Below are 25,460 nucleotides of genomic sequence, written 5' to 3'. Positions count from 1 at the left end.
GATTTGAATATTTGTATTTCCCCAAACAGTGTACTTTAAAATATTAGTCTTTCCTATAATGGTATTGCTATAGAATACTCCAAAACTGGTTGGAGGAGATGCTATAGAGCCCCAAAGCTGGGTCTGCTTCCATGACACGCAGCAATCCAATCGCTAACACTGGAGCAGTGAAGAAAGTAGGTGTTTGTTCCAAAGCACAGAGCAAGGAGCAGAGCAGGGCATCTAATGCTCACTTTGTGATTCAAGTCTTGCTCTGACTTTACCTTTGTGTCACTCCTTTAATTTAATGAGCTAATCTTTACTGAGGAACTACATGGTAAGGAAGGGATTCTGGGGCCTGATACAGTGTAAGTAGGCTTTAGGGACTGGGGTTGGCATCAGTGTTATGAAATGGATATCAAATTTTGGAGTGCTTAAAAGTCACCAGAGTATGCGCTAAAAATTCAGATTCCTGGGGCTCGTCCCTACAATTGCTGCTATATGGTTATCCTGCAGATTGCTCCTCGAACACTAGAGGAAACACCATTGAGGATGACTATACTTATGCATGTTTTCATGATTTCTCTAATGGATTTGTTGGGCAGTATTAAAAATATTGTTGCGATTGTTGTTTTTGGTCAGCAGTGGCAGAGTTTAAAAACTAACATTTTCACTGATCATAAAATACAAAAGTTACTTTGTATAATGAAATACCAAGTTTTACAGCTGTATTTTAAGTTCTAATTCTATGTGTTGAAGAAACCTTGCATAAATAATGATAAAATATTTTTAAAATATTGTAGAGAGGACATTGTCATTTGAAAAACTGTTTTCCAAGCAGTTAATGTGTGACTTACCTAAGGTGACAGGTTTTGCATTGCAATATACCACCACAAAATAACATTGTATATTTGTATACTACAAAGAAATATATAAACTTTTTTAAACCTATATACTGTATTTTTTTATTTTTTAACATACTGTATTTATGACAAAGATACTTTTTTTAAAAAAAGTATTAATTTGACAAGCAGAATGACAAATAAAGAGACAGAGAAAGCTTGGTAGGCCAGGCTGAAGCAGGAACCAGGAACTTCATTCTGCTCTCACTCATGGGTGTCAGGGCACCAAGTACTTGATTCGTCATGTGCTGCCTCTCAGGACATTAACAGGAGGCTGAATTGGAATTGTGGAGTAGTTGGTACTTCAACCAGGCATTACTACGTGGGGTGTGGCTGTCCCAAGCTGTCGACTTAACCTGCTATGCCACAACTCCTGCCCAAATGGTAAAGGTCGTTGACCTTTTTTTTTTTTTTTTAAGATTTATTTTATTTATTTGAAAGAGTTACAGAGAGAGGTAGAGACAGGGAGAGAGGTCTTCCATATTCTGGTTCACTCCCCAGATGGCTGCGATGGCTGGAGCTGTACTGATCTGAAGCCAGGAGCCAGGAGCTTCTTCCGGGTCGCCCACACGGGTTCAGGGGCCCAAGGACTTGGGCCATCTTCTACTGCTTTCCCAGGCCATAGCAGAGAGCTGGATCGGAAGAAGAGCAGCCGGGACTCAAACCGGCACCCATATGGGATGCTGGTACTTCAGGCCAGGGCTTTAACCTGCTGTGCCACAGCATAGGCCCCAAGGTTGTTGACTTCTAAACTTCAAGTCACCTTTTAGAATGTCAATATTAAGAAAAAAGGACAGAAAATAGCTTCAATATAATATAAATTAAGCTTGTAGATTATATATATTGTATAATTCAAATAGGTTTTGGGGGAGCTGCATCTAGTTTTCTTTTAGTTATTGAATCCTTGAGATTAAGATCATTTGCTTTTCTTTGTAGTGTGCTTTTATTTTGTTTTAATAAACGTGTGTCTCAGCTATTAAAAGCACTGAAGATAGCAAGGTTGTTAGGATGTAAGGAAGTTCTTGCCCTTGAATAGTTGTGATTAGGAGAGTGGACACAGAGACAAGCAGCAGTTCCCGTGATCGTTGTTGTAAGGCCTAATGGGAAGATGTCACAGATGGTATCAGCATGTTAGAGAAAGCTTCATAGCAGAGGCGATGATTTCGCTAGCTCTGAATAGAAGCACAGGAGTCTGCAGGTGCAGAAGTGAGGGAAAGAATATCCTAAGTATAGGGATGTATTTACTGAAGTGGAAGGAAGCCTGAGGGAACCTGCTTTGTTTGGGTATGGCAATCAGCTCAATACGGTAGAATAAATATTAAGTTGAACCATTGAAAATTATCTTAAAAACAGTATGTGAAAATACTAGTGGAATAGTTGTATCTGTTTTTCAGACCATAAAGTTTTAGGATGAAGAAAATGATAAAATGGTGATATTTTTGTATATTATTTTAAAAAACATATCTTTTTTCTTTTTATGTGTTTCAGCAACTCAAGTGTCAGTGGCTTAAAACTGGGCAGTTTTTTTTGAGTTCTGTGACATACAACTTAGCATGGGACCCTCAAGGTATTTAGTAGTTACATTTATATGTTGTTAAAATTAAGTATTTGAAATGTATGAGTACCATGCAATATGGTTTTCTGTAATGAGAAAATAATATATATTTTCTGTTTGTTCATTATTGAGTATACTTTTTTTTTCCTTCTTGGTGTAAGTTGCTGTGTACCATGCTTCATTTACTGTTTCTTAAAAGATTTTATTTATTTATTTGAAAGACAGAGTTACAGAGAGAGAGGCAGAGACAGAGAGAGACTTCTTCAGTCTGCTAGGTCACTCCCCAGATGGCTGCACTCGCTGGAGCTGGGCCAAACCAAAGCCAGGAGCCAGAAGCTTCTTCTGGGTCTCCCACATGAGTGCAGGGGTCCAAATTCTTGAGCCATCCTCTGCTACCTTCCCATGTGCACCAGTGGGGAGCTGGATATGAAGTGGAGCAGCTGGGACTTGAACCAGTGCCCATATGGGATGCTGGCACTGCAGGCAATGGCTTTACCTGCTACACCACAGCGCCAGACCCTCGTTTACTTTTTTTTCCCACCAAAGAAACTTTTTATTTAAGGAATACAAACTTCATGCATTTCATAAGTACTTTAGCAATATAGTGGCTCATTTACTATTAATTATATGCTTTTTTGTCCCTGCCTTTAAATGTTTTATTTCAAGAAAACAGCAGTGCTTTGTTTCCTTAGTTAATATGTGCTGCACTCTAGTCTTACTTGTTTACTAAGAAACAAAATCTTAAATAAAATCAGGGCCAAAGTTTGGTTAGCATTTGGTTTTCAGGAAATTACTATTTTTGATTTTGAAAGCTTTGAAGCCTCTAAAGATGGTGGCTGTTATGCCTTTTTCCATTCACAGTTTGAGAGAGATTTTTATGTTTCATGTAGAAAACAAATTTCAGTACTTATATCCTGAGACCATTTTATATCTCATATATTTTTCAGATTTGTTATTCTGCTTTTTCTGTTATTTATTTTTGGAGCATTTATTTCTTTTTTTAAGACTTGCTTAATATATAACTAGTAAGCTTTTCCTTTTGGTTCTCATCTTCCCTAAAAACTATTCTTTCTTGTCAAGAGTTTTTTTTTTCTCTAATGGATTCTTTTTTTTTTTTTTTTAATAAAGATTTTATTTATTTATTTGAGAGGTAGAGTTACAGACAGTGAGAAGAAGAGACAGAGAGAAAGGTCTTCCTTCCGTTGGTTCACTCCCCAAATGACTGCAATGGCCAGAGCTGCACCAATCTGAAGACAGGAGCCAGGTGCTTCTTCCCAGTCTCCCACGTGGGTGCAGGGACCCAAGGACTTAGGCCATCTTTTACTGCTTTCCCAGGCTATAGCAGAGAGCTGGATTGGAAGAGGAGCAGCCGGGACTAGAACCAGTACCCATATGGGATGCCGGCGCCACAGGCGGAGGATTAACCTACTGGACTACTGCGCCACAGTGCCAGCCCCTCTAATGGATTCCTTTTAGTAGTTATGTTCCAAATGTACTTCATAGACTGTATTGCTTATTTTTTCACATAGTAGCTTAAAGACCTAAACAGAGGCCCACATGTGCATTTGTTTCTCTAGATAATCCTTGCTTATTCATCAGGACTTTTTTTAATTTTCAGATAACAGATTGTTGACAGCAACTGATTCTGTTCAGTTGTGGGCTCCTCCAGGAGGTGATATTCTAGAAGAGGAGGAAGAAACTGATAATAAAATTCCCACGGTTTTAAATGACTGGAAGTGCGTCTGGCAGTGCAAGTTAGTGTCTAACTCTGTTATGTATGTTAATTGGAAAAAAGCTTCCTAAAGTACTCTTTTCACAAAGGTCTTTATTTTTTTGATGCTACCATTGCATTTAGCAGCCTCAAAAGCAGACTTTTTCTAAGCAGAATCTGTTATATCATTCTTCAGTCTGTGCTACAGTGAATTCTTATTTTTAAAAAGGATAAAAATATTCTAGTTATATTCAAGGCTTGAGTAGACAGAGTAACACAGGAATTTTTCATGAATGGGTGAGCTGCAGATGGGGAGGAAGAAGATGTGGTGCAAGTTGCCAGCTGTTCCTTCCATGGGAAGGATGGCTGTCCTGTAAACATGATATGGGTTATGTGACGGGGAGCAGTTGGCCAGGGAAGGTGATCGGATCAGTTTTTAATGTGTTAGTTATAGGATATTGGTGGAACACGCAGGTAGAGGTGTATCCTTTTGGGTGTTATTTATATTTGGCTTTTCCCAAGAGGAATTTTGGGTTAGTTTTACATAATTTGTTTTTAAGGAGGGTGAAAAGCACTCTTATTCTGATTATGACTTTGATGTTAATGAGAATCTTTTTTTATGTTATGACCCTTTACATGTACAGTGTACCAGGTTTTAAAAATGTTGTTTAACTTTGGTTTTCCCAGAACCTCAGTATCTGTGCATTTGATGGAATGGTCTCCTGATGGTGAATATTTTGCGACTGCTGGAAAGGTAAAGGACAGAACAAAACACATAAGATGCAAAACAGTTAAAAGTGTTCCTTTTAATTTTCATTTTTAGTTTTTTAATGTGTAAGACCGGCGTAATCTTACTCCACAAAACTGGGCTGAAGAACAATTATGGTGTGTGAAAGGCTTGATATGTTCCAGCAGGTAGTGGGCACATGGGAAATAATATTTTTTTTTGGTTCTTTTTTTTTTAATAGAAAGCTTTTATTTAATAAATATAAATTTCATAGGTACAACTTTAGGATTATAGCAGTAATAGTTGGTTTTAAGTAAAATAGTACTACTGGATTCACAGTGTCTCATTGTTCCTACTTTTAATCCTTATGGCCTGGAGTCAGTTATTTGTCAAGTTAAATATATTTATTTTGAATTTATATTTATTTCAAAGGAAAAAAAAAAACAGAGACAGACAGAGATCTACCACCCTCTGCCTCAAATGCCTGCAAAAGCCAGGATTAGACCAGGCCAAAGCCAAGAGCCCAGAATTTAATCTTGGTCTCCCATGTATGTGGCAGGGGCCCAAGGACTTGAGCTTTTACTGCTGCCTCCAGGGTGTGCAGGAGCAGAAAGCTAGACTTGGGAGAGGAGCTGGAAATTGAATCCAATTATTATGATACGTGATGTGGGGATGTGGATATTCCAAGTGGTGTCTTAACCATTGTATCTTAATGTCTACCCCCAAGTTGAATACTTTTATATTCCTTCTATATTCCTAAATAACTTTGTGGTGTTTCTGTTTCTTGATGTTTTTCCTGCCCTCTGGTTTTATGCACTATTTTTTTTTAAAAGATTTATTTATTTCTTTGAAAGGCAGAATTACAGAGAGGGAGGGAGGGAGAGAGAGAGGGAGAGGGAGAGAGGGAGAGAGGGACAGAGGGGGAGGGAAAGGGGGAGGGAAAGGGGGAGGGAGAGGGGGAGGGAGAGAGGGAGGGAGAGAGGGAGGGAGAGAGGGAGGTCTTCCATCTGCTGGTTCACTCCCCAGATGGCCACAACGGCCGGAGCTGTGGTGATCTGAAGCCAGGAGTTTCTTCTGGGTCTCCCACATGGGTGCAGGGGCCCAAGGACTTGGGCCATCTTCTACTGCTTTCATAGGCCATAGCAGAGAGCTGGATTGGAAGTGGAGCAGCTGGAACTCAAACCAGCACCCATAAAGACAGTGGCTTTATTTGCTATGCCACAGTGTCAGTCCCATCTTGTAATTTTTTTTTAAAGATTTATTTATTTGTTTGAAAGGCAAAGTTACAGAGAGGCAGAGGCAGAGGCAGAGAGAGGTCTTCTATTCGCCGGTTTACTCACCAAATGGCTGCAACAGCCAGAGCTGTGCCAATCCAAAGCCAGGAGCTAGGAGCTTCTTCCGGGTCCTCTATGTGGGCACACGGTCCCGAGTACTTGGGCCGTCTTCTACTGCTTTCCCAGGTCAGAAAGCTGTATTGGAAGTGGAGCCGCCAGGACTTGAACCAGTGCCCATGTGGGATGCCGGCACTGCAGGTGGCAGCTTTTCCTGCTACTCCACTGTGCCCATCCCTCGTAATTCTTTAAAATGTGATTCTGTTGCCTTCTAGTTTTCAGTGGTTGCTGTTGGGAGTACAGAGCCACTAAGACTATACCAGTCTGTGCCCCTCTAGCTGGAGAACTTTGGAGGGTCTCCTCTTTCTCCCCAGAGCTCTGAAATTTCTAGATGATTGATCACCTAGAAATAGTTTAGTGTCTGTCTCTCCGAGATAAAGGCTGTATGTGGGGGCTGTTTGGTGAATCTGTTCAATCTGAAAATTCTTGTCCTTCAGTTCTGGAACATTATTTTCTATCCTTTCTCTCTTTTTGGGTCTCTTCTTACTCAGATGTGGATCCTTCTGCACTGATTTACTGTTTTTTTTTTTTTTTTTTCTCTCTTCTGTTTTCCATTGTTTCATCTTTGTAATTAATTTCTGGAGGATTTTTCAGCTTTAACTTTGAAATATTTTTTCCTGCTGTCACATTTTTTTAAATTCCAAGAGTTTTTTCCTTTATTTCTTGAATGATCCTTTTTGAATTAAATTTCATAAGTAAACAAAGTATATGTAAAATTTATATATGAAAGAATAAACAAATACACAAGTATCGATTATTCAGCTTGAGACAAAGAACATGAAACTAGCAGGGCTTTCATCTTCTCTTTTTATCCCCCCTTTCTCTTCTTGACTCAGGCAACCAGAATCCCAAATACTGTGCTTGTTATTTTGTGTGTGTGTTTTTTAAAGTTTCATATGTATAAATTCCAAAGTACTAAAATGTTTAGTTTTCCATAGCTTTGAATTTATACCATAGTTTGTGTTTTTATATGATTTACTTTTTGTATTCTGCTTTATATTTGTGAGAGTCATCCTTGTTGATGCTAAATTCATTTATCTTTACTGGTATATAATATTCCGTTAGGTGAATATTGTTTATCCAGTCTCTTAATGACAGACTTTTTTTTTTTTTTTTAAAGAGTTTTGCTATTACAACAATGCTGCAGTGACCGTTCGTCTCTCTCTTGGTGTACCAGGGCAGGATTTGTGTAGATGTATATTTAAGAATTAACTGTGCATTTTCAAATTCATAAAAGCATTCTAATTGTTTTCCAAATGTTGTACGAGTTTCCACTTCCACAGCAGGATAGGAATGTGATGATGGATTATGTCCTCACAATAATGTGCCTTTAGTTTATGTTTTCCCTGTTACTATTGAATATAAGTGTTTTTACTTGCTTATTGGACTCTTACTGCTTTATTTTTGAGGGAGTTCTTTATATATTCTGATGAAGAATCCCTTGTCAGTTTTCTTAGTTGTGGCTTTTCTTTTATAATGCTTTAAATTAAAAATTTTTTTCAAACAGGAACAAAAGTAGAGAAATATAATGAACTGTGTGTATCTATCACACTGCAACAGTTGTTATCCAGCCAATTATGTTTCTTTTTTTTTTCCCCCATAATCAAAACTTTGTTGAAAAACTGACATCAAAATAGGGGGTATACTTTAGAAAACCAAACAAAATTACATGATCTTAGTAGGTTCGCTAGAATCACTGAACTCATGATAAGGCTTTCTATGAGAAAACACCAATCCAGGAGGTTGTGTGGGTCGCTAGTGTTGCTTTCTTCTAAAGGAACAGCCTTCTGTGAGTCGGACCCTTCCTGCTGTGGGCTGGCGCAAAATTGGAGAACCACCTACTCAAAGATCCACTCTCTGAACATGGCTGAAAACTGTGGTGATTGTAGCAACCCGGGCATTTTGCATCCATAAAATAAGAATTCGGATTTTGAACTAGTTGTTTCTTTCTATGTTTCTTCTTTTTCTCCTCCAAGGAGGGGTGGAGTAAATCTCTAGCAAAGGGCGTGTTGGTGGTCCTGGCTCTGGCTACTCCCCTAGCAACAACACAGGAGCTGCTCATTGTTTTTTCATCTATTTCATCCCTCCTGGAGATGAGTTATTTTGGCTTATGCCCTATGTTATTCATATGTAAATATTTGAACTCCTATTTTTTTTTACAAGATTTATTTATGTATTTGAAAAGCAGAGAGAGAGAGAGAGTTCTTCCATTCACTGGTTCACTCCCCAAATGACCATAAGAGCCAGGAACCATGAACTCCATTCTGGTCTCCCACATGGGTGGCAGAAGCCCAAGCACTTGGGCCATCATCCGGTGCCTTCCCAGGCATATTAGTAGGGAGCTGGATCAGAAGCAGAGCGGTTGGGACTTGAACTGGCACTTCCGTATGCGATGCTGGTGTTGGAAGCAGTGGCTTAACCTGCTGCTCCACACCTAATCTTTTCTCTTACTGAGTTGTAGGAATTCTTTATTCCAGATAGGAGCTCCTTGTCAAATGTACGTTTTGTGAAGATCTTCTTCCAGTCTGTTACTTGCTCATTCACTTCAATAGTATCTTCTGATGATTACATTGTATCTTTAGATGAGTAGAGATATTTAACTGTAATACCTAATTTTAATGTTGACAAAGTCATCAGTTTTTTTCCTTTGGTGTTGTTCTTTCTGAGACGTATTCAGTAAGTCTTTGCTGCTCTGAGATTCTGAAAACTTCCCTGTATTATAAAATCTTACAGAACAAAGTTCCTTAAACATTTTTTGTGCTGTGAATCCCTTTGGAAACCAAATAAAGCATCCCAGTGTGATGTTTTTAAATACATAAAAGAAAGTGCATAGTATTACAAAGGAAATAAATTATTAAAATACAGCTTCAAGATATAAAAAATAAATTTGTGGTATGACATTATATTTTTAATTAATGTATTCAAGTATAACAAAGTATATTTAAAAGAGATACATGTTAAAGTTTAATTGTACTAAGTTGTGTATGGAATTCCATGTGTTACTTTGTAATGGTAAGGCTAGGCTTTCTAGGAACACCAGAATTCACTGGGCTTTTTGAGTTAATCTTCAGTTAAGAACATTCAACTGTACTGTTTTGTAGTTTCATAACTACTGAGCAAAGAGGTAGTTGCTCAACTATTGTGTGAACATTATAGACCGGAAAGCTGTACAATATTATATACAAGAAATTTCAGTCATTTGCAATTTAGTATTGGTTCCAGTTGCTAACAATTTTGAAGTAAGGTTGAGTGTAAAAATATTTTAAGACATACAGCAACTGTCAGGTGATATGAAAACATTTGTGGTTTCTAAGATAAAGTCACATGTACTGCTAATGCTACTTTGGTTTGTTGAAACATTTCCTTCAAATAGCAGCTAAAAATTTAGTGAAATAATTGTTTTTCCCCATTGAACTTCATGGTACCTCTGCATCTTTGTTTTCTTGTTTTCTCCAGATGCAGACCTTTAAACAGAGAGTCACGTGTAAGTAATTAACATGCAAAATGATCACAAGAAATGTACTGAATTTGATGCAGGGTATTGAAGGCATTTAGTAAAGAGTGTATTGTCATGCAAAGAGAAATTATCATGCAATATACCTTTTAATAAGTCCATCAACAAGCTTAAACCTCTGGATACTGTGGGATCCAGTGTTCCTCACACACGTTCTTCACGTGAACACATCAGTCATGGGTTGAGGGCTGCTGAGGGCAGGGCGTCCATGCTCAGCACTCATTATCAGCTCCTAGAAAATTTCAGAGAGAGATGCTCTCAGTTGAAACTGACACACCAGAACCTAAGGAATGATGATGTACAGAGGATGTATCAAAATGTATTTTCTATCTTGAATTCTATCCACAAGAGCTTTGGGTCCAGGAACCTCAGGTTAAGAATTCCTAGTCTAGAATCACATTTAGTTCTAAAATCGAAATGGAATAATTTTTAGGTAAGGTTTGAGAAGGAGGCCATGTTTCTTTTGTTTTCCCTATGGAGATCCAGTGGTCCTTAACAATTTACTGAAAAGCCTTTCCTTTCTGTAGCACTGTGTATTACCATTTTGGTCATGAAACCAAACGTCATATGACTTTGTATTTCCATGAGTCTGTTGCTGGTCTCTTTTCTCTTGTCCTTATTCTTTTCTTGTACCAATACCACCTCTTTTAAACTTTTTTTTTTTTTTTTTTTTTATAAAAGAGATTTGTCTGTTTGAAACCAGAGTTACACAAAGAGAGAGGTGGAAACAAAGATAGAGGGGTCTTCCATCTACTGGTTCATTTCCCACGTGACCACAACATTCAGGGCAGAACCAGACCAAACCCAGGAGCTTCATCCAGGTCTCCCACGTGGGTGGCAGGGGCCCAGGCACTTGGGCCGTCTTCACTGCTTTTCCTAAGCCATTAGTAGAGGGCTGGATCAGAAGTGGAGCAGGCAGGACATGAACCAGTGCCCATATGGGATGCTGTCATTGCAGCTGCTGCTTTACCTGCTACACCGCAATACTGGCCACCAGTGCCGCCTACCTTAATTGCTATAGTTTTTAAATTAAGTATTTGTATCTGGTAGAGCAAGCCTTCTCATCTGATTTTTCTTTTGTCTTATCGAATCTTGACCCTTTACTTTTCTATTAAGTTTTAGAATAGGATCGATAAACAGAAAATTTTTCTTACAATTTTGATTGCATTGACTGTATATGTCAGTTTAGGGAAATGGACATAGTTATATGTAATCTCATCCATGAAGATGTGAACGCATGCCTCCTCATTTATTTTGCATTTTTATTTTTCTCAGTAATATTTTATAATTTTCTGGATAAAGGTCCTAAACATCTTTTGTTTGAGTAACTTCCAGGTATTTGATATTTTTGATGCTATTGTAAATGGTATCACTATGTAAATTTCATTTTATAATTGTTACTAGTGTATAGAAATGGAATAAGCTTTTGTATATTGGCTCTATAACCAGCAGTATTCCTCTGTATATCCTTTCCGATTTCCTCTGCATAATTCTTTCATCTGTGAATAATGAGACCTCTAGTTTAGCTTTCCCAGCCCTTGTGTGTTTCATCTCATTATCTTTTACTGTAGTAGCCAGGACCTCTAGTGTAGTGTTGAGTAAAGTGGCAGTATTAGACATCGTTTTCTTCTTACCAGGCTCAAAGGACCCCTTTCACTGTGTTACCAACAAGTAGGATGCTTATTGTAGATGGTGTTTTTCGAATAAGGGCAGTTATTTCTATTTATAGTTTGTTAGAATTTTTAAAAAATCACAAATGATATTGAATTCTAGCAATTTTTTCTGCATCTAATGAGATCACTTCTTTCTATTTAATCTTTTAATAAGATTAATTGCAGAGACTGATTTTGTGTGTTAAATAAACCTTGTGCTCTTGTAATAATCCCAAATTGATTATAATATATTATCCTTCCTGGATTTGGTTTGCTAATCTTTTAAGATTTGTGAGATCTATGTATTAGAATGAGATTTGGCCAATAATTTTTCATTTTTCAGATGTCCTTGACAGATTCTGCTGTTGATGTTCCTCTGGCCACATGAAATGAGTTGGAAAGTTCTCTTTTATTTATCTGTAACAAAGTTTGTGTGAGGTGGATACTTTCTGGTGAAGCCATCTGGACCAGGTTTTTTTTTTTTTTGTGTGTGTGTGTGTGTGTGGGATTTAACTTCTTCTTCCTTTTTTTTTTTCTTTAAGATTTTATTTATTTGCAAGACAGAGTTACAGAGAGAGACAGAAAGGTCTTCCATCTGCTGGTTCACTCCCCAAGTGGCCACAGAAGCCAGAACTTGGCCAATATGAAGCCAGGAACCAGGAGCTACCACTGGGTCTCCCACATGGGTGCAGGGGCCCAAACACTTGAGCCATTCTCCGCTGCTTTCCCAGCCATAAGCAAGAGAATTGGATCAGAAGAGGAGCAACCAGGATACAAACTGGGGGCCGTATGGGATGCTGGCACTATAGGCGGAGGCATAGTCTACGACACCACAGCGCCAGCCCTGGGATAACTTTTTAAATAGCTGCAAGACTATTCAAATTTTCCATTTTTTTTTATATCAGTTTTGGTATGTAGTATTTATCTAGAACATATCAGTTTTATCTAAATTTTCAAATTTATTGGCATCAAGTTATACCACACTATCTTTCAATTTATTTTTTTTTAAGATTTATTTTTATTTATTTGAAAGAGTTACAGAGAGGTAGAGACAGAGAGAGAGGTCTTCCATCTGCTGGTTCACTCCCCAGATGGCTGTAACAGCCGGAGCTGCGCTGATCCTGGTCTCCCACGCAGGTACCGGGGCCCAAGCAGAGAGCTGGATCAGAAGAGGAGCAGCCAGAACTAGAACTGGCGCCCATATGGGATGTCAGCACTTCAGGCCAAGGCTTTTAACCCGCTGCACCACAGTGCCGGCCCCCGCCAAACACTTTCTCTCAAAATCTGTAATACAAGTGTGACGATTTCTTATTCATTTATTATTGATTATTTGTGTTTTCCTCTTTTTTTCTTTTACTTTTTAAAGATTTATTTATTTATTGAGAGGCAAAGTTATAGACAGAGGTCTTCCATCCACTGGTTCACTCCTCAAATGGCTGCAATGGCTGGAGCTGGGCTGATCCGAATTCTGGAGCCAGGAGCTTCCTCTAGATCTCTCTGCATGGAGCTTCCTCCAGATCTCCCACAGGGCTCCAAGCACTTGGCCATCTTCTGCTGTTTTCCCAGACACATCAGCAGGGAGCTGTATCAGAAGAGGAGAAGCTGGGACCTGAACCTGCACACATATGGGGATGACGGTGCTGTAGGCAGAGGCTTAACCTACTATGCCAAAGGGCCGGTTCCTCCCTCTTTTTTCTTACTATATTTCACCACACTAGCAATTTTACAAGTTTTCACAGAATTAACCTGATTTTGTAAACTTACTGTCGTGTTTGTTTTCTGTTTGATTAATTTGTGTTTGTTCGCCCTTTCCTTCCTCCTCCTTTCCCTTCAGATGCTTTTAGAAGAGTATTCAGCTTATATTGTTGCTATTGTGTACATTTTTTTAAAAAAAGATTTTTATTTATTTATTTATTTTTTAAAAGATTTATTTATTTGAAAGGCACAGTTACAGAGAGAGAGAGAGAGAGATTCCATCTGCATTCAGTCCCTAAATGTTTGTAACGGCTGGAGCTGCGGCGATCCGCAGCCAGGAGCTTCTTTCAGGTCTCCCACATGGGTGCAGGGGCCCAAGCACTTGAGCCATCCTCCACTACTTTCCCAGGCCACAGCAGGGAGCTGGATTGGAAGAGGAGCAGCCGGGACTCGAACCGGCGCCCATATGGGATGCAGGCATCACATGCAGCAGCTTTACTGGCTACGCCACAGCGCCAGCCCCAAGATTTATTTATTTATTTGAGTTACACAGAGAGAGGAGAGGCAGAGAGAGAGAGAGAGAGGTCTTCCATCCGATGATTCACTCCACAATTGGCTGCAACGGCCGGAGCTGCGCTTATCCAAAGCCAGGAGCCAGGAGTTTCCTCCAGGTCTCCCACACGGGTACAGGTGCCCAAGGACTTGGGCCATCCTCCACTGCTTTCCCAGGCCATAGCAGAGAGCTGGGTCGGAATGGAGCAGCCGGGTCTTGAACCGGCACCCATATGGGATGCTGGTGCTTCAGGCCAGGGCGTTAACCTGCTACACCACAGCGCCGGTCCTGCTATTGTGTACATTTAACATTCTAGATTTCCCTCTAACGTTAGCTATAATAGAGTATCACAGAGTTTTATTAACTTCATATTTTTATGTGTATTATTTTCATTATCACTATAAACATGAGCTTTTCTAATTTATATTGTGGGTCACTATCTGATCCATGGGCTTTCCAGAGACTGGATTAAAGTCCAGTTCAATTATTGTGGGGTGAGAGGTAGATGATGCAGGAGATCTTTATTGGTGGTGAGAACTTGTATGTTTTATTTTTTTATAAAGATTTATTTATTTATTTGAAAGGCAGAGATAAAACAGGGGAGAGAGAGTGAGTTAGTGAGAGAGAGATCTCTTTGATCTGCTGGTTCACTTACAAAATGGTACAATGGCCAGGGCTGGGCCAGGCTGTAGTCAGGAGCTAGAAGCCTCTCCCAGGTCTCCCATGTGGGTGACAGGGGCCCAAGCACTTGGGCCATCTTCCACTGCTTTCTCTGGTGCATTAGCAGGGAGCTGGATCAGAAGTGGAGCAGCTGGTACTTGAACCGGTGGCCGTATGGGATGCCGGCACCACAGGCAGCTGTTTATCGCTCTATGCCACAGCACTGACCCATACTTTTTGTTATTAAGTAAAACTGAAGATTTGTCTAGCCACCAGTACTGTTATAAGCAGAACTTCTGATGTTTAGAGTTGTGTACTAGGTAACCATGTGTTCACAAAGCTTTGTGGGATAGGCAGTATTCCTGTTCCACAGAAGAGAGGAACTGCCACTCAAGGGCTTTGCCAGGAGCACAGAGCTAGCCAAACGGTAGAGCTGGGATTTGTACCCACATGTTGGCTATGGAAGCACCGTGATTAGCTGGCTTTGTATTTCACCAAGGAAATACTTACTGTGGTGTATTTGTGGGCACTCTTTGTGGCTGGGTTGGAATGCATTCTTCCAGAAAATCTTTGGGTGGCTTCTCCTGGGCACCTGGGGGCACTCCCCACCCAGAACAGAGCCTAAACTTGAGAGTTGTGCCACAGATGAAATGAGATTTGGCTCTGGTGAGGCCTGTTTTAGGTGTATCAATTTCAGGGGAGACTTTCTCTGCACTCAGGGTGCTTACTGCTAGTTTCCCTTCCCATGGCCCTTTTCAGGGAGGGTTCTCTTTACTGATTTTCCGGGGTAGGTAGTTCTGAGGGGTTCTTGGCTTGTATGAGCCCTGTGCTTTGTGTTCCGTAGGTGTTTAAAGCAGAAGCTCCATTTTGATGAGTATTGGTAGTTTCCTGCAGGCCAGTCTGGTCACTGCCTTCAGCGTTTGTTCACTGTGGGTTCTTGCCTGAGAAAAATATATGCAGTCAAAAGAGAATTGTGATGAACTCCCACGCTTTCCTGTGCCCGTTTGCCTCTCTACATCTGTCCCTGTATATTCTGCCTTTCCTTGTGTTACCATGGATGAACGATTAGCTGTTCTCTTAGAGCTGGCCAAGTCCTCCACTGAGGTACCAGATCCCCTTTGCTCTTCCGCACTCGAGGGCATCACTATTGCAGTTTTCTCTTCAGATTGGTTTTCCCTTCTTCTCTGGGTCATCACCTTAGTGTATGTTGTAGAATGAATGTGTGCCTCTCTAAAATTCATGTGTTGAAATCCTAACCCTAACGGGATAGTGTTTGGGGATGGGATCTTTGAGAGACATTTAGGGTTAAATAAGGGCACAAGGGCAGGGCCCTCGTGCTGGTATTAGTGCCCTTGTAAGGATGGACACCAGAGGGCTTGCTTGCTCTGCACATGTGAGCACACAGCAAGAAGGCTGTCATTCATCAGCAGGCCAGGAAGAAAGCCCTCACTGGAATGCTACTGTGCTAGCACTCTGAGCCTGGACTTCTAAGCCTCCATTACCAAGAGAGAATGCATTCCTATTGTTTAGCCACGCAATTAGTGGTGTTTTATTAAGGCATCCCAAGCTGATGAACACATTATAGCACACCAAGTAGATTCTGACCTCAGTCATTGTAAAACAAACAATAACCAGAGCCCCTCCTCAGCTTCTCCTGCTTCCATTGCTCTGCGTACAGAATGTCGAAGGGTAGCTTGGAGTTGTTGTCCCACATTTTTCTCTTCACTTTCAGTTGAGCACACTCATCACCATGCCTCTGAAACTGTCATCCAGGACTTCCTGTTACTGAGTCCTGTGGTCAGTTCTTGCTTAACATATGAGGCTGATTTAACACCACGACTTATTCTACCTTCAAATACTTTCTTTACTTGATGTCCAGGACACAGCATACTCTCTTGATTTTTTTTCTTTAAGAACAGATATTTTTAGAGCAGTCTTGGGTTCACAGCAAAACTGAGGGGAAAGTACAGAGATAGCTCTGGTAATTTCAGTCCCCACATACGTATAGCTCCTCTCACTGTCAGAATCCCACACCAGAGTGGCACGTTTGTCACAGCTGATGAGCCTACATGGACACCTCATTAGCACTGGCAGTCAGTGTTTACTTTATTGTGTAAATTCTGGGTGTGACAGACAAGTCTGTGGGTTTGGACAAATTTATAATGGCATGTGTTAATCATCATACATAGTGTTTTCACTGCCCTAAAAATCCTCTCTGCTTATTTTTTTTTTAAGATTTATGTATTTACTTGAAAGTCAGAGTTACACACAGAGAGAAGGAGAGGCAGAGAGAGAGAGGGAGAGAGGTCTTCCATCTGCTGGTTCACTCCCTAGATGGCCGCAACAGCTGGAGCTGTGCTGGTCAAGAGCCAGGAGCTTCTTCCAGGTCTCCCACGTGGGTGCAGGGGCCCAAGCACTTGGGCCATCTTGTGCTGCTTTCCCAGGCCATAGCAGGGAGCTGGATGGGAAGTGGAGCAGCCGGGTCACGAACTGGTGCCCATATGGGAAGCATGCACTGCAGGTGGTGGCTTTACCCGGTACGCCACAGTGCCGGCCCCACTCTGCCTATTTTTAACTCTGGTTATCCCTGCCTGGTTTGCTAGTATAATCTTATCTGTGCTACGTTCAAATTTTTATTTATTTATTTTTGAAAGGCAGAAGTAGACAGAAATCTCCCAGGTGCTGCTTCACTTCCCAAATGCCCACAATAGTTTGGGCTGGGCCAAGCCAAAGCCAGGAGCTAGGAATCAGTCTGGGTTTCTCATGTAGGTGACGGATCCAAGTACTTTAGCCAGCACCAGCTGACTCTCAGGGTGTGTATTAGCAGGAAGCGGGAATTGAATGGAGCAGGATTGAGCCTAGGCACTTGGGATGCAGACCTCCCAAGTGATGTATTACTGTGTCAAACACCACCCCTCTGCTACTTTTTTTTTCTTTTCTTAAGATTTACTTATTTTATTCAGAAGTCAGAGTTACAGAGAGAGAGGGAGAGACAAAGACTGAACGATCGCCTGTCTGTTGGTTCACTCCCCAAACGGCCACATTAGCCCGAATTGGGCCAGGCTGAAGCCAGGATCCAGGAGCTTCATCCAGATCTCCCACATGGGTGGCAGCTTACTCCCATATGGGGAGTGAACCAGCACTTGGGAGATCTCTGTTTTTTTCCCCCCCTCTCTCTGTCTTATTCTACCTTTCAAATAAATAAAATAAATATTGAAAATAAAAAAACTTACTTTTGAAGAGATAACACATAAATTAAAATTTTCTTGATGGGGCCAGTGCTGTGGCACAGTAGGTTAATCCTCTGCCTGCAACGCCTGCATCCCATCTGGTCGCTGGTTCTAGTCCCGGCTGCTCCTCTTCCCATCCAACTCTCTGCTGTGGCCTGGGAAAGCAGTAGAAGTGGCCCAAGTCCTTGGGCCCCTGCACCCGCAGCCATCTAGGGAGTGAATCAGTGGATGGAGGACCTCTCTTTCTGTCTCTCATTCTCACTGTCTGTAACTCTATCTCTCAAATAAATAAATTATAAAAAAATTTTTCTTGATTAAAAAGACCAGTGATTACTTCAGAATTAAGTTTTTGAAATTTTGGACAGTGTTTTCTTTTTCTTTCTTTCTTCTTCTTCTTTTTTTTTTTCCTTTGGTGCAATCTGTTCTGTTATAAAGCCAAGTTTTTCTGTCTTGATAAAACAGATGGTTACTGTGTGGCCGGCCCCCTACAAGGCATTTTCCACCCCCTCTGCTACACGTGACAGGATTTCAGTTCAGGTGTTGTGGGACTCAAATCTGATCATCTCCAGGGTTTTTAATGTTACAGTTCTTCAAAAGATCTGTTCTTCAAAAGATCCGTTCTTCTGAAATGTGGTCAATTAAATTTGGGGCTTAAGGATATTTTAAGTTTTTATCTAAGCTTAAAGTAAAATCTTAACAGCTTTTTCTCTCCATAAGATATACACGGTTAAAACTTCAGCTCAGTAATTGGTTTTCTTTGGTCTGCTTGCTAGGAGGTGTTCATTGAAATTCTATGAACACTTTTTTATAATGGCTATTTTGTAAAATTTGCAAATGATTTAAAATGTTCTGATCTTTTCAAAATGAAAAACTGGGATTCCCAAAGGCTGGGCTATTTCTGGAGGGGAGTGATTTGTGCAGAAGGGAAAGGGGGGGGGGGTCATCAAATGTTTCCAGAAACTTCCGTGCCTTTGAGAGTGTTTAATCTAGACCCAGTGTGGGATTATTTAATGATTGATTTATCATCCTCCTTACAAATGGAAATGTATTTACTGTTTCTTAATTAATAGTTTCATGTAGAAAACATGCAGAATAAATGTAATTTTCCTACCAAATAATCCAATTCTCAATAAAAATATCATTATTTTCTATTCCATATACATCCTTTTAGAATTTTTGATGCCTTTGTAAATCACTCAGAATTGTGCATGCATATAAACATGCTCAAATAAGATCATGTTCTTCTTTTTTAAAAGATTTTATTTATTTGAAAGAAAGAGTTACAGGGAGAGGTAGAGACAGAGAGAGAGGTCCTCCATCCGCTGATTCACTCCCCGGATGGCCGCAGTGGCCAGAGCTGTGCTGATCCGAAGCCAGGAGCCAGGAGCTTCCTCTGGGCCTCCCACGCGGGTCAGGGGCCCAAGGACTTGGGCCATCTTCCACTGCTTTACCAGGCCGTAGCAGAGAGCTGGATTGCAAGAGGAGCAGCCAGTACTAGAACTGGCACCCACATGGGATGCCGGTGTTTCAGGCCAGGGCGTTAGTTAACCTGCTGCGCCACAGCGCCAGCCTCAAGATCATGTTCTTAACCTGATTTCCTTCTTTCTTTCTTTCTTTCTTTCTTTCTTTCTTTCTTTCTTTCTTTCTTTCTTTCTTTCTTTCTTTCTTTCTTTCTTTCTTTCTTTCTTTCTTTCCTTCCTTCCTTCCTTCCTTCCTTCCTTCCTTCCTTCCTTCCTTCCTTCCTTCTCTCTCTCTCTCTCTCTCTCTCTCTCTCTCTCTTTCAAGGTTTATTTATTTACTTAAGAGACAGAGTTATGGATAGAGAGAAGGAGAATCAGAGAGGGAGGTCTGCGATCTGCTGGTTCACTCCTCAAATGGCTGCAGTTCTTCCAGGTCTCCCATGCGGGTGCAGAGGCACAAGCACTTGGGCGTCTTTTGCTGCTTTCCCAGGCCATCAACAGGGAGCTGGATTGGAAGCGGAGCAGTTGGGACATGAACCTGGCACCCATATGGGATGCTGGTGCCACACGTGGATGCTTAACGTATGCCATGGCACCCACCCCCCTGATTTCTTTACATATCATAGATAACCTTGATGATCCCATGTATTTATTCTCTCTCTCTTTTTTTTTTTTTTTTGACAGGCAGAGTTAGAGAGACAGAGAGACCAAGAGAAAGGTCTTCCTTTTCTGTTGGTTCACCCCCCAAATGGCCGCTACGGCCGGTGCGCTGTGCTGATCTGAAGCCAGGAGCCAGGTGCTTCCTCCTGGTCTCTCATGTGGGTGCAGGGCCCAAGCACTTGGGCCATCCTCCACTGCCTTCCCAGGCCCCAGCAGAGAGCTGGACTGGAAGAGGAGCAACCGGGACAGAATCCAGTGCCCCAACTGGGACTAGAACCTGGTGTGCCAGTGCCGCAGGTGGAGGATTAGCCTAGCGAGCCACGGCGCTGGCCATAATTTATGCTCTTTTAAAAAGTGACATAATTTTCCATTATATTAATAAATGTACCATTTATTACCAGATTCTATTCGTGAACATTAAAAGATTTTAATTTTTTCTATTGCTATTAAGTTATATATCCTTATATAAATTTTGTCCTTGTTTCCTTCTTAAAATTTATTAGAGTATAATTAACATAAAACAAAAATACATCAGGTATATAGTTCCATTAGTTTTGATCAGTTTAAAGATCTGTGTCATCACCACCAACTGTCAGATTGTAGGACATTTTCATCATCTGCAGTTTCCTTTTACCTCTTCCTTTACTGCCGTCCCTGGCCACAGATAATAACTGCACTATTTTCTATCACTGCTGGTCAGGTTTGTCTTCTCTAGGGTTTCCTGTGAACTAAGTTGTAAGATACCTACTTTAGTTTGTGATTTCTTGTACTCAGTAAAGGTTTCTCCAGATGCATCCATGCTGTAGGATCAACAGTTTGTTCTTTTTGCTGATGTATATTCCTTTTAAGGGATTTGTAATTTGTTTATCCATTGATCTGTTGATGGACATTTGGGTTGGTTGGAGTTTTAGGCTAAAATAAAGCTAATGCGACCATTCATTTGCAAGTCTTTGTGTAAATACAAGTTTGTCAGCCTTTGGAATTACCAGTTTCTACCACAAAGTCTGCTGAGATCTTGGTTGTATTTATAGCAAATCCATAGGTCACTTTGGAAAGAACTTACATATTAGTAATATTTGGCCTAGGGAACCATGAAGATAGTCTTTCTGTTTATTTAGGTCTCTAATTTTAAGTTAGCCCTGTTTTGTAGTTTTTAGTGTACTTGTCTTACACAAAATTTGTTAAGTTTCCTAATGTAAAAGGTACTTTTTCAGAGAATTGCATTTGTAGTTACTGTGAACATATAAGGATACACTTAGGTGGGAGTGTGGGCAGGAGGGAGAGTAGAGTGGGAAGTATCGCTATGCTCCTAAATCTGTATATATGAAATACATGGAATTTGTTCACCTTATATAAATTTTAAAATCGAAAAAAACCAATACACATTAATTTTTTATCTTTAGTCAAGATTTTACGGATCAGTTCCAACAGCCTTTTTTTTTTTTAATATTTATTTATTTATTTGAAAGGCAGAATTACAGAGAGGCAGAGGCAGAGAGAGGTCTTCTATCCACTGGTTCACTCCCCAGATGGCCGCAACTGCCGGAGCTGCACTGATCTGAAGCCAGGAGCCAGGAGCTTCTTCTGGGTCTCCCACTTGGGTGCTGGGACCCAAGGACTTGGGCCATCTTCTCAGGCCATAGTGAAAGCTGGATTGCAAGTAGAGCAGCCAGGACTTGAACCAGGGCCTGCATGGGATGCCGGTACTACAGGTGGTGACTCACCCATCATGCCACAGTGCCAGTCCCCTAACAGCTTTTTTGGGATAGATTCCTTAGGATTGTCTTAAAAAAAATTAGGGGCTAGTGTTGTGGTGTAGTGGGTTAAGCTGCCGCCTGCAATGCTGGCATCTCATATGAGTGCTTGCTAAGAGTCCCAGCTGCTCCACTTCTGATCAGCTCTCTGCTATGGCCTGGGAAAGCAGTAGAAATGGTCCAAGTCCTTGGGCCCCTGCATCCGTGTGGGAAACCCGGAAGAAGCTCCTGGCTCCTGGCTTAGGATCGGCACAGCTCTGGCCATTGCAGCCAACTGGGGAGTGAACCAGTGGATATATGACTGTCTCTCTGCTTCTGTCTCTGTCTCTCTGTAACTCTGCCTTTCAAGTAAATAATAAACCTTTTAAAAATAATAAATCTGGACAAACCCAAGACTTGAGTATCAAAAGTGCATACAGATGCAACACAAATTAAAAAACAATATTGTGATTTCATTTTCATTCAGCTCAAGGTACCTTTGAAGTTTTCTCGTAATTTATAAGTTCTTTGTTTAGACTCAAAATATTTGGGAGATTTCTAGGTAACTTTCTGCTACAATCCTTTTGTTGACTTAAAGTTTCTGCTGTAGCAGGTGAAAGTGGGACTGCTTCATTTGATGGGGATATTGGTGGGAATGGGAGAAGGGGCTAAAGTACCACCTGTCTGTGGGACTCTTTGTGATTTTTGAGGGGCTTTGAAGGCCCTCTAGGGTTTTTGTGGTACATTGTTGGAAATCAGTGCTCTAGAATGTGTAAATTTGTTTACATGAAATTGATGCTAAGGTTAAGAATGGGGATAAAGTGTTTGGTTTAGTGGTTAAGATGCATGTGTACTATATTTGAGTACTTGAGTTTCATTCCTGACTCCAGTTCCTGTCTCCAGCTGCCTCTCACATGCTGACCCTGGGAGACAGCGGTGCTGGCTCAAATGATTAGGTTTTTAGGTTACCTGGATTTCATTCCTGGCTTCTAGCTTTTGCCTTGGCCCAGTCCTAGCCATTGTGGGACGTTTAAGGAGTGAACAACAGATCAGAGCTCATGCACACTCTCTCTCTCTGCCTCTCCTCCTGACTTAGGTACTTTGAGGACAGCAATTAGTACATGAATAAGTTGTTGTCTGAGAGTTAACACTTAAAATATGTACTGTAAGATTAATACATCCAAACTAGTGAGACATTAATGGAAACATGCATTGTATTATGTGGTATAAATTGAGTATGAGTGCCACGATGGAAAAAAACAGAAGTATTGGTCTAGTTCACATGAAAACATTGGGACCTACATACTCTTGTTAGGAATATATATTATTCTTTCTTAGATATTGATGTTTTTGCATAATTGATAACATTTATTATATTAATCTAATTTTTACTGTTTTTTATTTTTTAAAGACTTTGATTATTTGAGAGAGAGTTACAGAGAGAGGGAGAGACAGAGAGAAAGGTCTTATATTGCAGTGGTTAATTCTAGACATTTTCTTTCTTTTTTTTTTTAAAGATTTATTTATTTATTTGAAAGCCAGAGTTAACACAGAGAGAGGAGAGGCAGAGAGAGAGAGAGAGAGAGGGAGGGAGAGAGAGAGAGGTCTTTCATCCGCTGGTTCATTCCCCAGTTGGCCGCAATGGCTGGAGCTGCGCTGATCCAAAGCCAGGAGCTAGGAGCTTCTTCCAGATCTCCCACGCAGGTGCAGGGGCCCAAGGACTGGGACCATCTTCCACTGCTATCCCAGGCCATAGCAGAGAGCTGGATCGGAAGTGGAGCAGCTGGGACTTGAACTGGTGCCCATATGGGATGCCGACACTTCGGGCCAGGGCATTAACCCACTGTGCCACAGCGCCGGCCTCAATTCCAGACATTTTCTTTGAGATTTGCTACAACAAATAGGTTGCTTTTAATGCTTGTGATGTTAATTTTCCTTAGTAAAAATTTTATCAGTTTACAGAAATTTTTAGAAACAGAACTCACATATATTTTCACCACTATAACCTGTTATTACATTATTATACTGGTTTCTGGTCTTTTTTCTCTAGCATATTTTTTTTTTTTTTTTTTTTTTTTTTTGGACAGGCAGAGTGGACAGTGAGAGAGAGAGACAGAGAGAAAGGTCTTCCTTTGCCGTTGGTTCACCCTCCAATGGCCGCCGCGGCTGGCGCGCTGCGGCCGGCGCACCACGCTGATCCGATGGCAGGAGCCAGGAGCCAGGTGCTTTTCCTGGTCTCCCATGGGGTGCAGGGCCCAAGCACCTGGGCCATCCTCCACTGCACTCCCTGGCCACAGCAGAGGGCTGGCCTGGAAGAGGGGCAACTGGGACAGAATCCGGCGCCCCGACCGGGACTAGAACCGGGTGTGCCGGCGCCGCTAGGCGGAGGATTAGCCTAGTGAGCCGCGGCGCCGGCCTTTCTCTAGCATATTTATAGTAGTGATCCAATTATATAGAAAATTGACTTCCTTCCTCCTATTATTTGTATCAAAAGGTTAATATATTGAAATCAAACATATTAAAGTATACTCGTATATTTAAAATATGTTAAAATGTACGTATTTTTAGGAGATGTGGTATGGGTGATTGCTATCTCTTTTTGTAGTTGCTACTTTCTGGGGAGGAAGGAAGGGAGGGAGGGAAGGAGGGAGGGAGGGAGGGAGGGAACCCCCCCTTTAAATATTTTATTTATTTATTTGAGAGGTGGACTTACAGACAGACAGAGAGCTCTTCCATCTGCTGGTTCACTCCCCAAATGGCTGCAACGGCTGGAGCTGGGCCGATCTGAAGTCAGGAGCCAGGAGCTTCTTTGAGGTCTCCCATGTGGTTGTAGGGGCCCAAGCACTCAGGCCACCTGCTGCTTTCCCAGGCCGTAGCAGAAAGCTGGAACCAAAGAGTAGCAGCTGGAACTCAAACTGGCACCCATATGGGATGCTGGTACCGCAGGCGGAGACTTAGCTCGTTACAGCACAGTGCTGGCCCGTAATTTTCACTGTTAAGGTTAAAGCTCTCTGAAGTAGATAGCTTCTGTTAAAGAAGGCACAATTATTTAGGTCTTGAACAAAACTTTCAGAACTTGGAAAAATGTTGGTCAATTACTATTGCTGTGTCTTGTAAATATTGTAAGTGGGCATTTTCATGGTTCCTGACACTTACCTAAATGCTTTCTCGTCATTTAGAGTAGGTGTCAAAAAAGTGTGGCTCAGGAGCTAAGAACATTTTTTATCTTTTTCAAAGCATTATTAGCAAAAATAGAAGAGTCTGTGTCACGTCATGGACCTGTGAGACCCTGTAAGCCTAATGTACTATGTGGCTCTCTAGGGAAGAAAATTGGTGATTCCTGATTTAGAGAAAGAAATAGTTCTTAAAGGATTCACCCTGTCACTTCTCTAGAAAGGGAAAGATGGTAACAGGGACTGATACTGTTTTCAACTTCACGCAGGTGCTGACATCACAATCTGAATCCAAAGACACAAGGACCTATATGTCTCTAAGTGGGGGAATTTGGTATCAGTTTCCTTTTGAAAACACAAGGAAGATTGATAATGAACAAATTGCCCATTTATTTTCAGTAATTACATTCTTTAGAGTAATAAACATCATTTTAGGTTGGATTTTATACCATTATAAGGTCACACATTAGTTTTTAGGTATTGCTTAGCTTTAAAACTTCAAACTTTTTAAAGTATTGAATTTTGCATGTACGTATTAATTTCATATTGACCTATATGTTTTGCAGGATGACTGTCTTTTGAAAGTGTGGTATCCTATGACTGGTTGGAAATCTTCAATTATACCTCAGGATCATCATGAAGTGAAAAGGAGACAAGCTTCCACTCAGTTTTCCTTTGTTTACTTGGCACATCCCCGAGCTGTGACAGGTTTTTCATGGCGTAAAACTAGCAAGTATATGCCCAGGTTAGATAAATACATACCTGTAGTTTGTGTGCTTTTATGTTTATAAAAGAAAATAAAGTCCATGTAGTGCACTGGCGTGGTGTTGATTAACAGCAGAGACTCTGGGACCCTGCTGCTGAC

General features: G+C 41.0%; 1 protein-coding gene and 1 pseudogene across 4 annotated transcripts in view; one reads left to right on the top strand and one right to left on the bottom strand.

Moving 5' to 3' along the window:
• The window catches only part of DMXL2 (Dmx like 2), a 167,765-nt gene that overhangs the window by 39,777 nt on the left and 102,528 nt on the right, over positions 1-25,460 (top strand). For all 4 annotated transcript variants that reach the window (XM_008269002.4, XM_051821996.2, XM_051821997.2 and 1 more), the window contains exons 4-7: positions 2,370-2,448; positions 4,055-4,190; positions 4,835-4,901; positions 25,162-25,340. In XM_008269002.4, the coding sequence (XP_008267224.3) occupies positions 2,370-2,448; positions 4,055-4,190; positions 4,835-4,901; positions 25,162-25,340 (461 nt within the window). The remainder of the gene's footprint in view (positions 1-2,369; positions 2,449-4,054; positions 4,191-4,834; positions 4,902-25,161; positions 25,341-25,460) is intronic.
• On the bottom strand, positions 8,021-8,327 carry LOC108178330 (small ribosomal subunit protein eS27-like pseudogene; annotated as a pseudogene).

This window comes from Oryctolagus cuniculus, chromosome 12 (genome assembly GCF_964237555.1).
Source record: "Oryctolagus cuniculus chromosome 12, mOryCun1.1, whole genome shotgun sequence".
Taxonomy (NCBI): Eukaryota; Metazoa; Chordata; class Mammalia; order Lagomorpha; family Leporidae; genus Oryctolagus; species Oryctolagus cuniculus.
The sequence above is the reverse complement of the archived record's forward strand: the minus strand, read 5'-3'. Positions and strand labels throughout refer to the sequence as shown.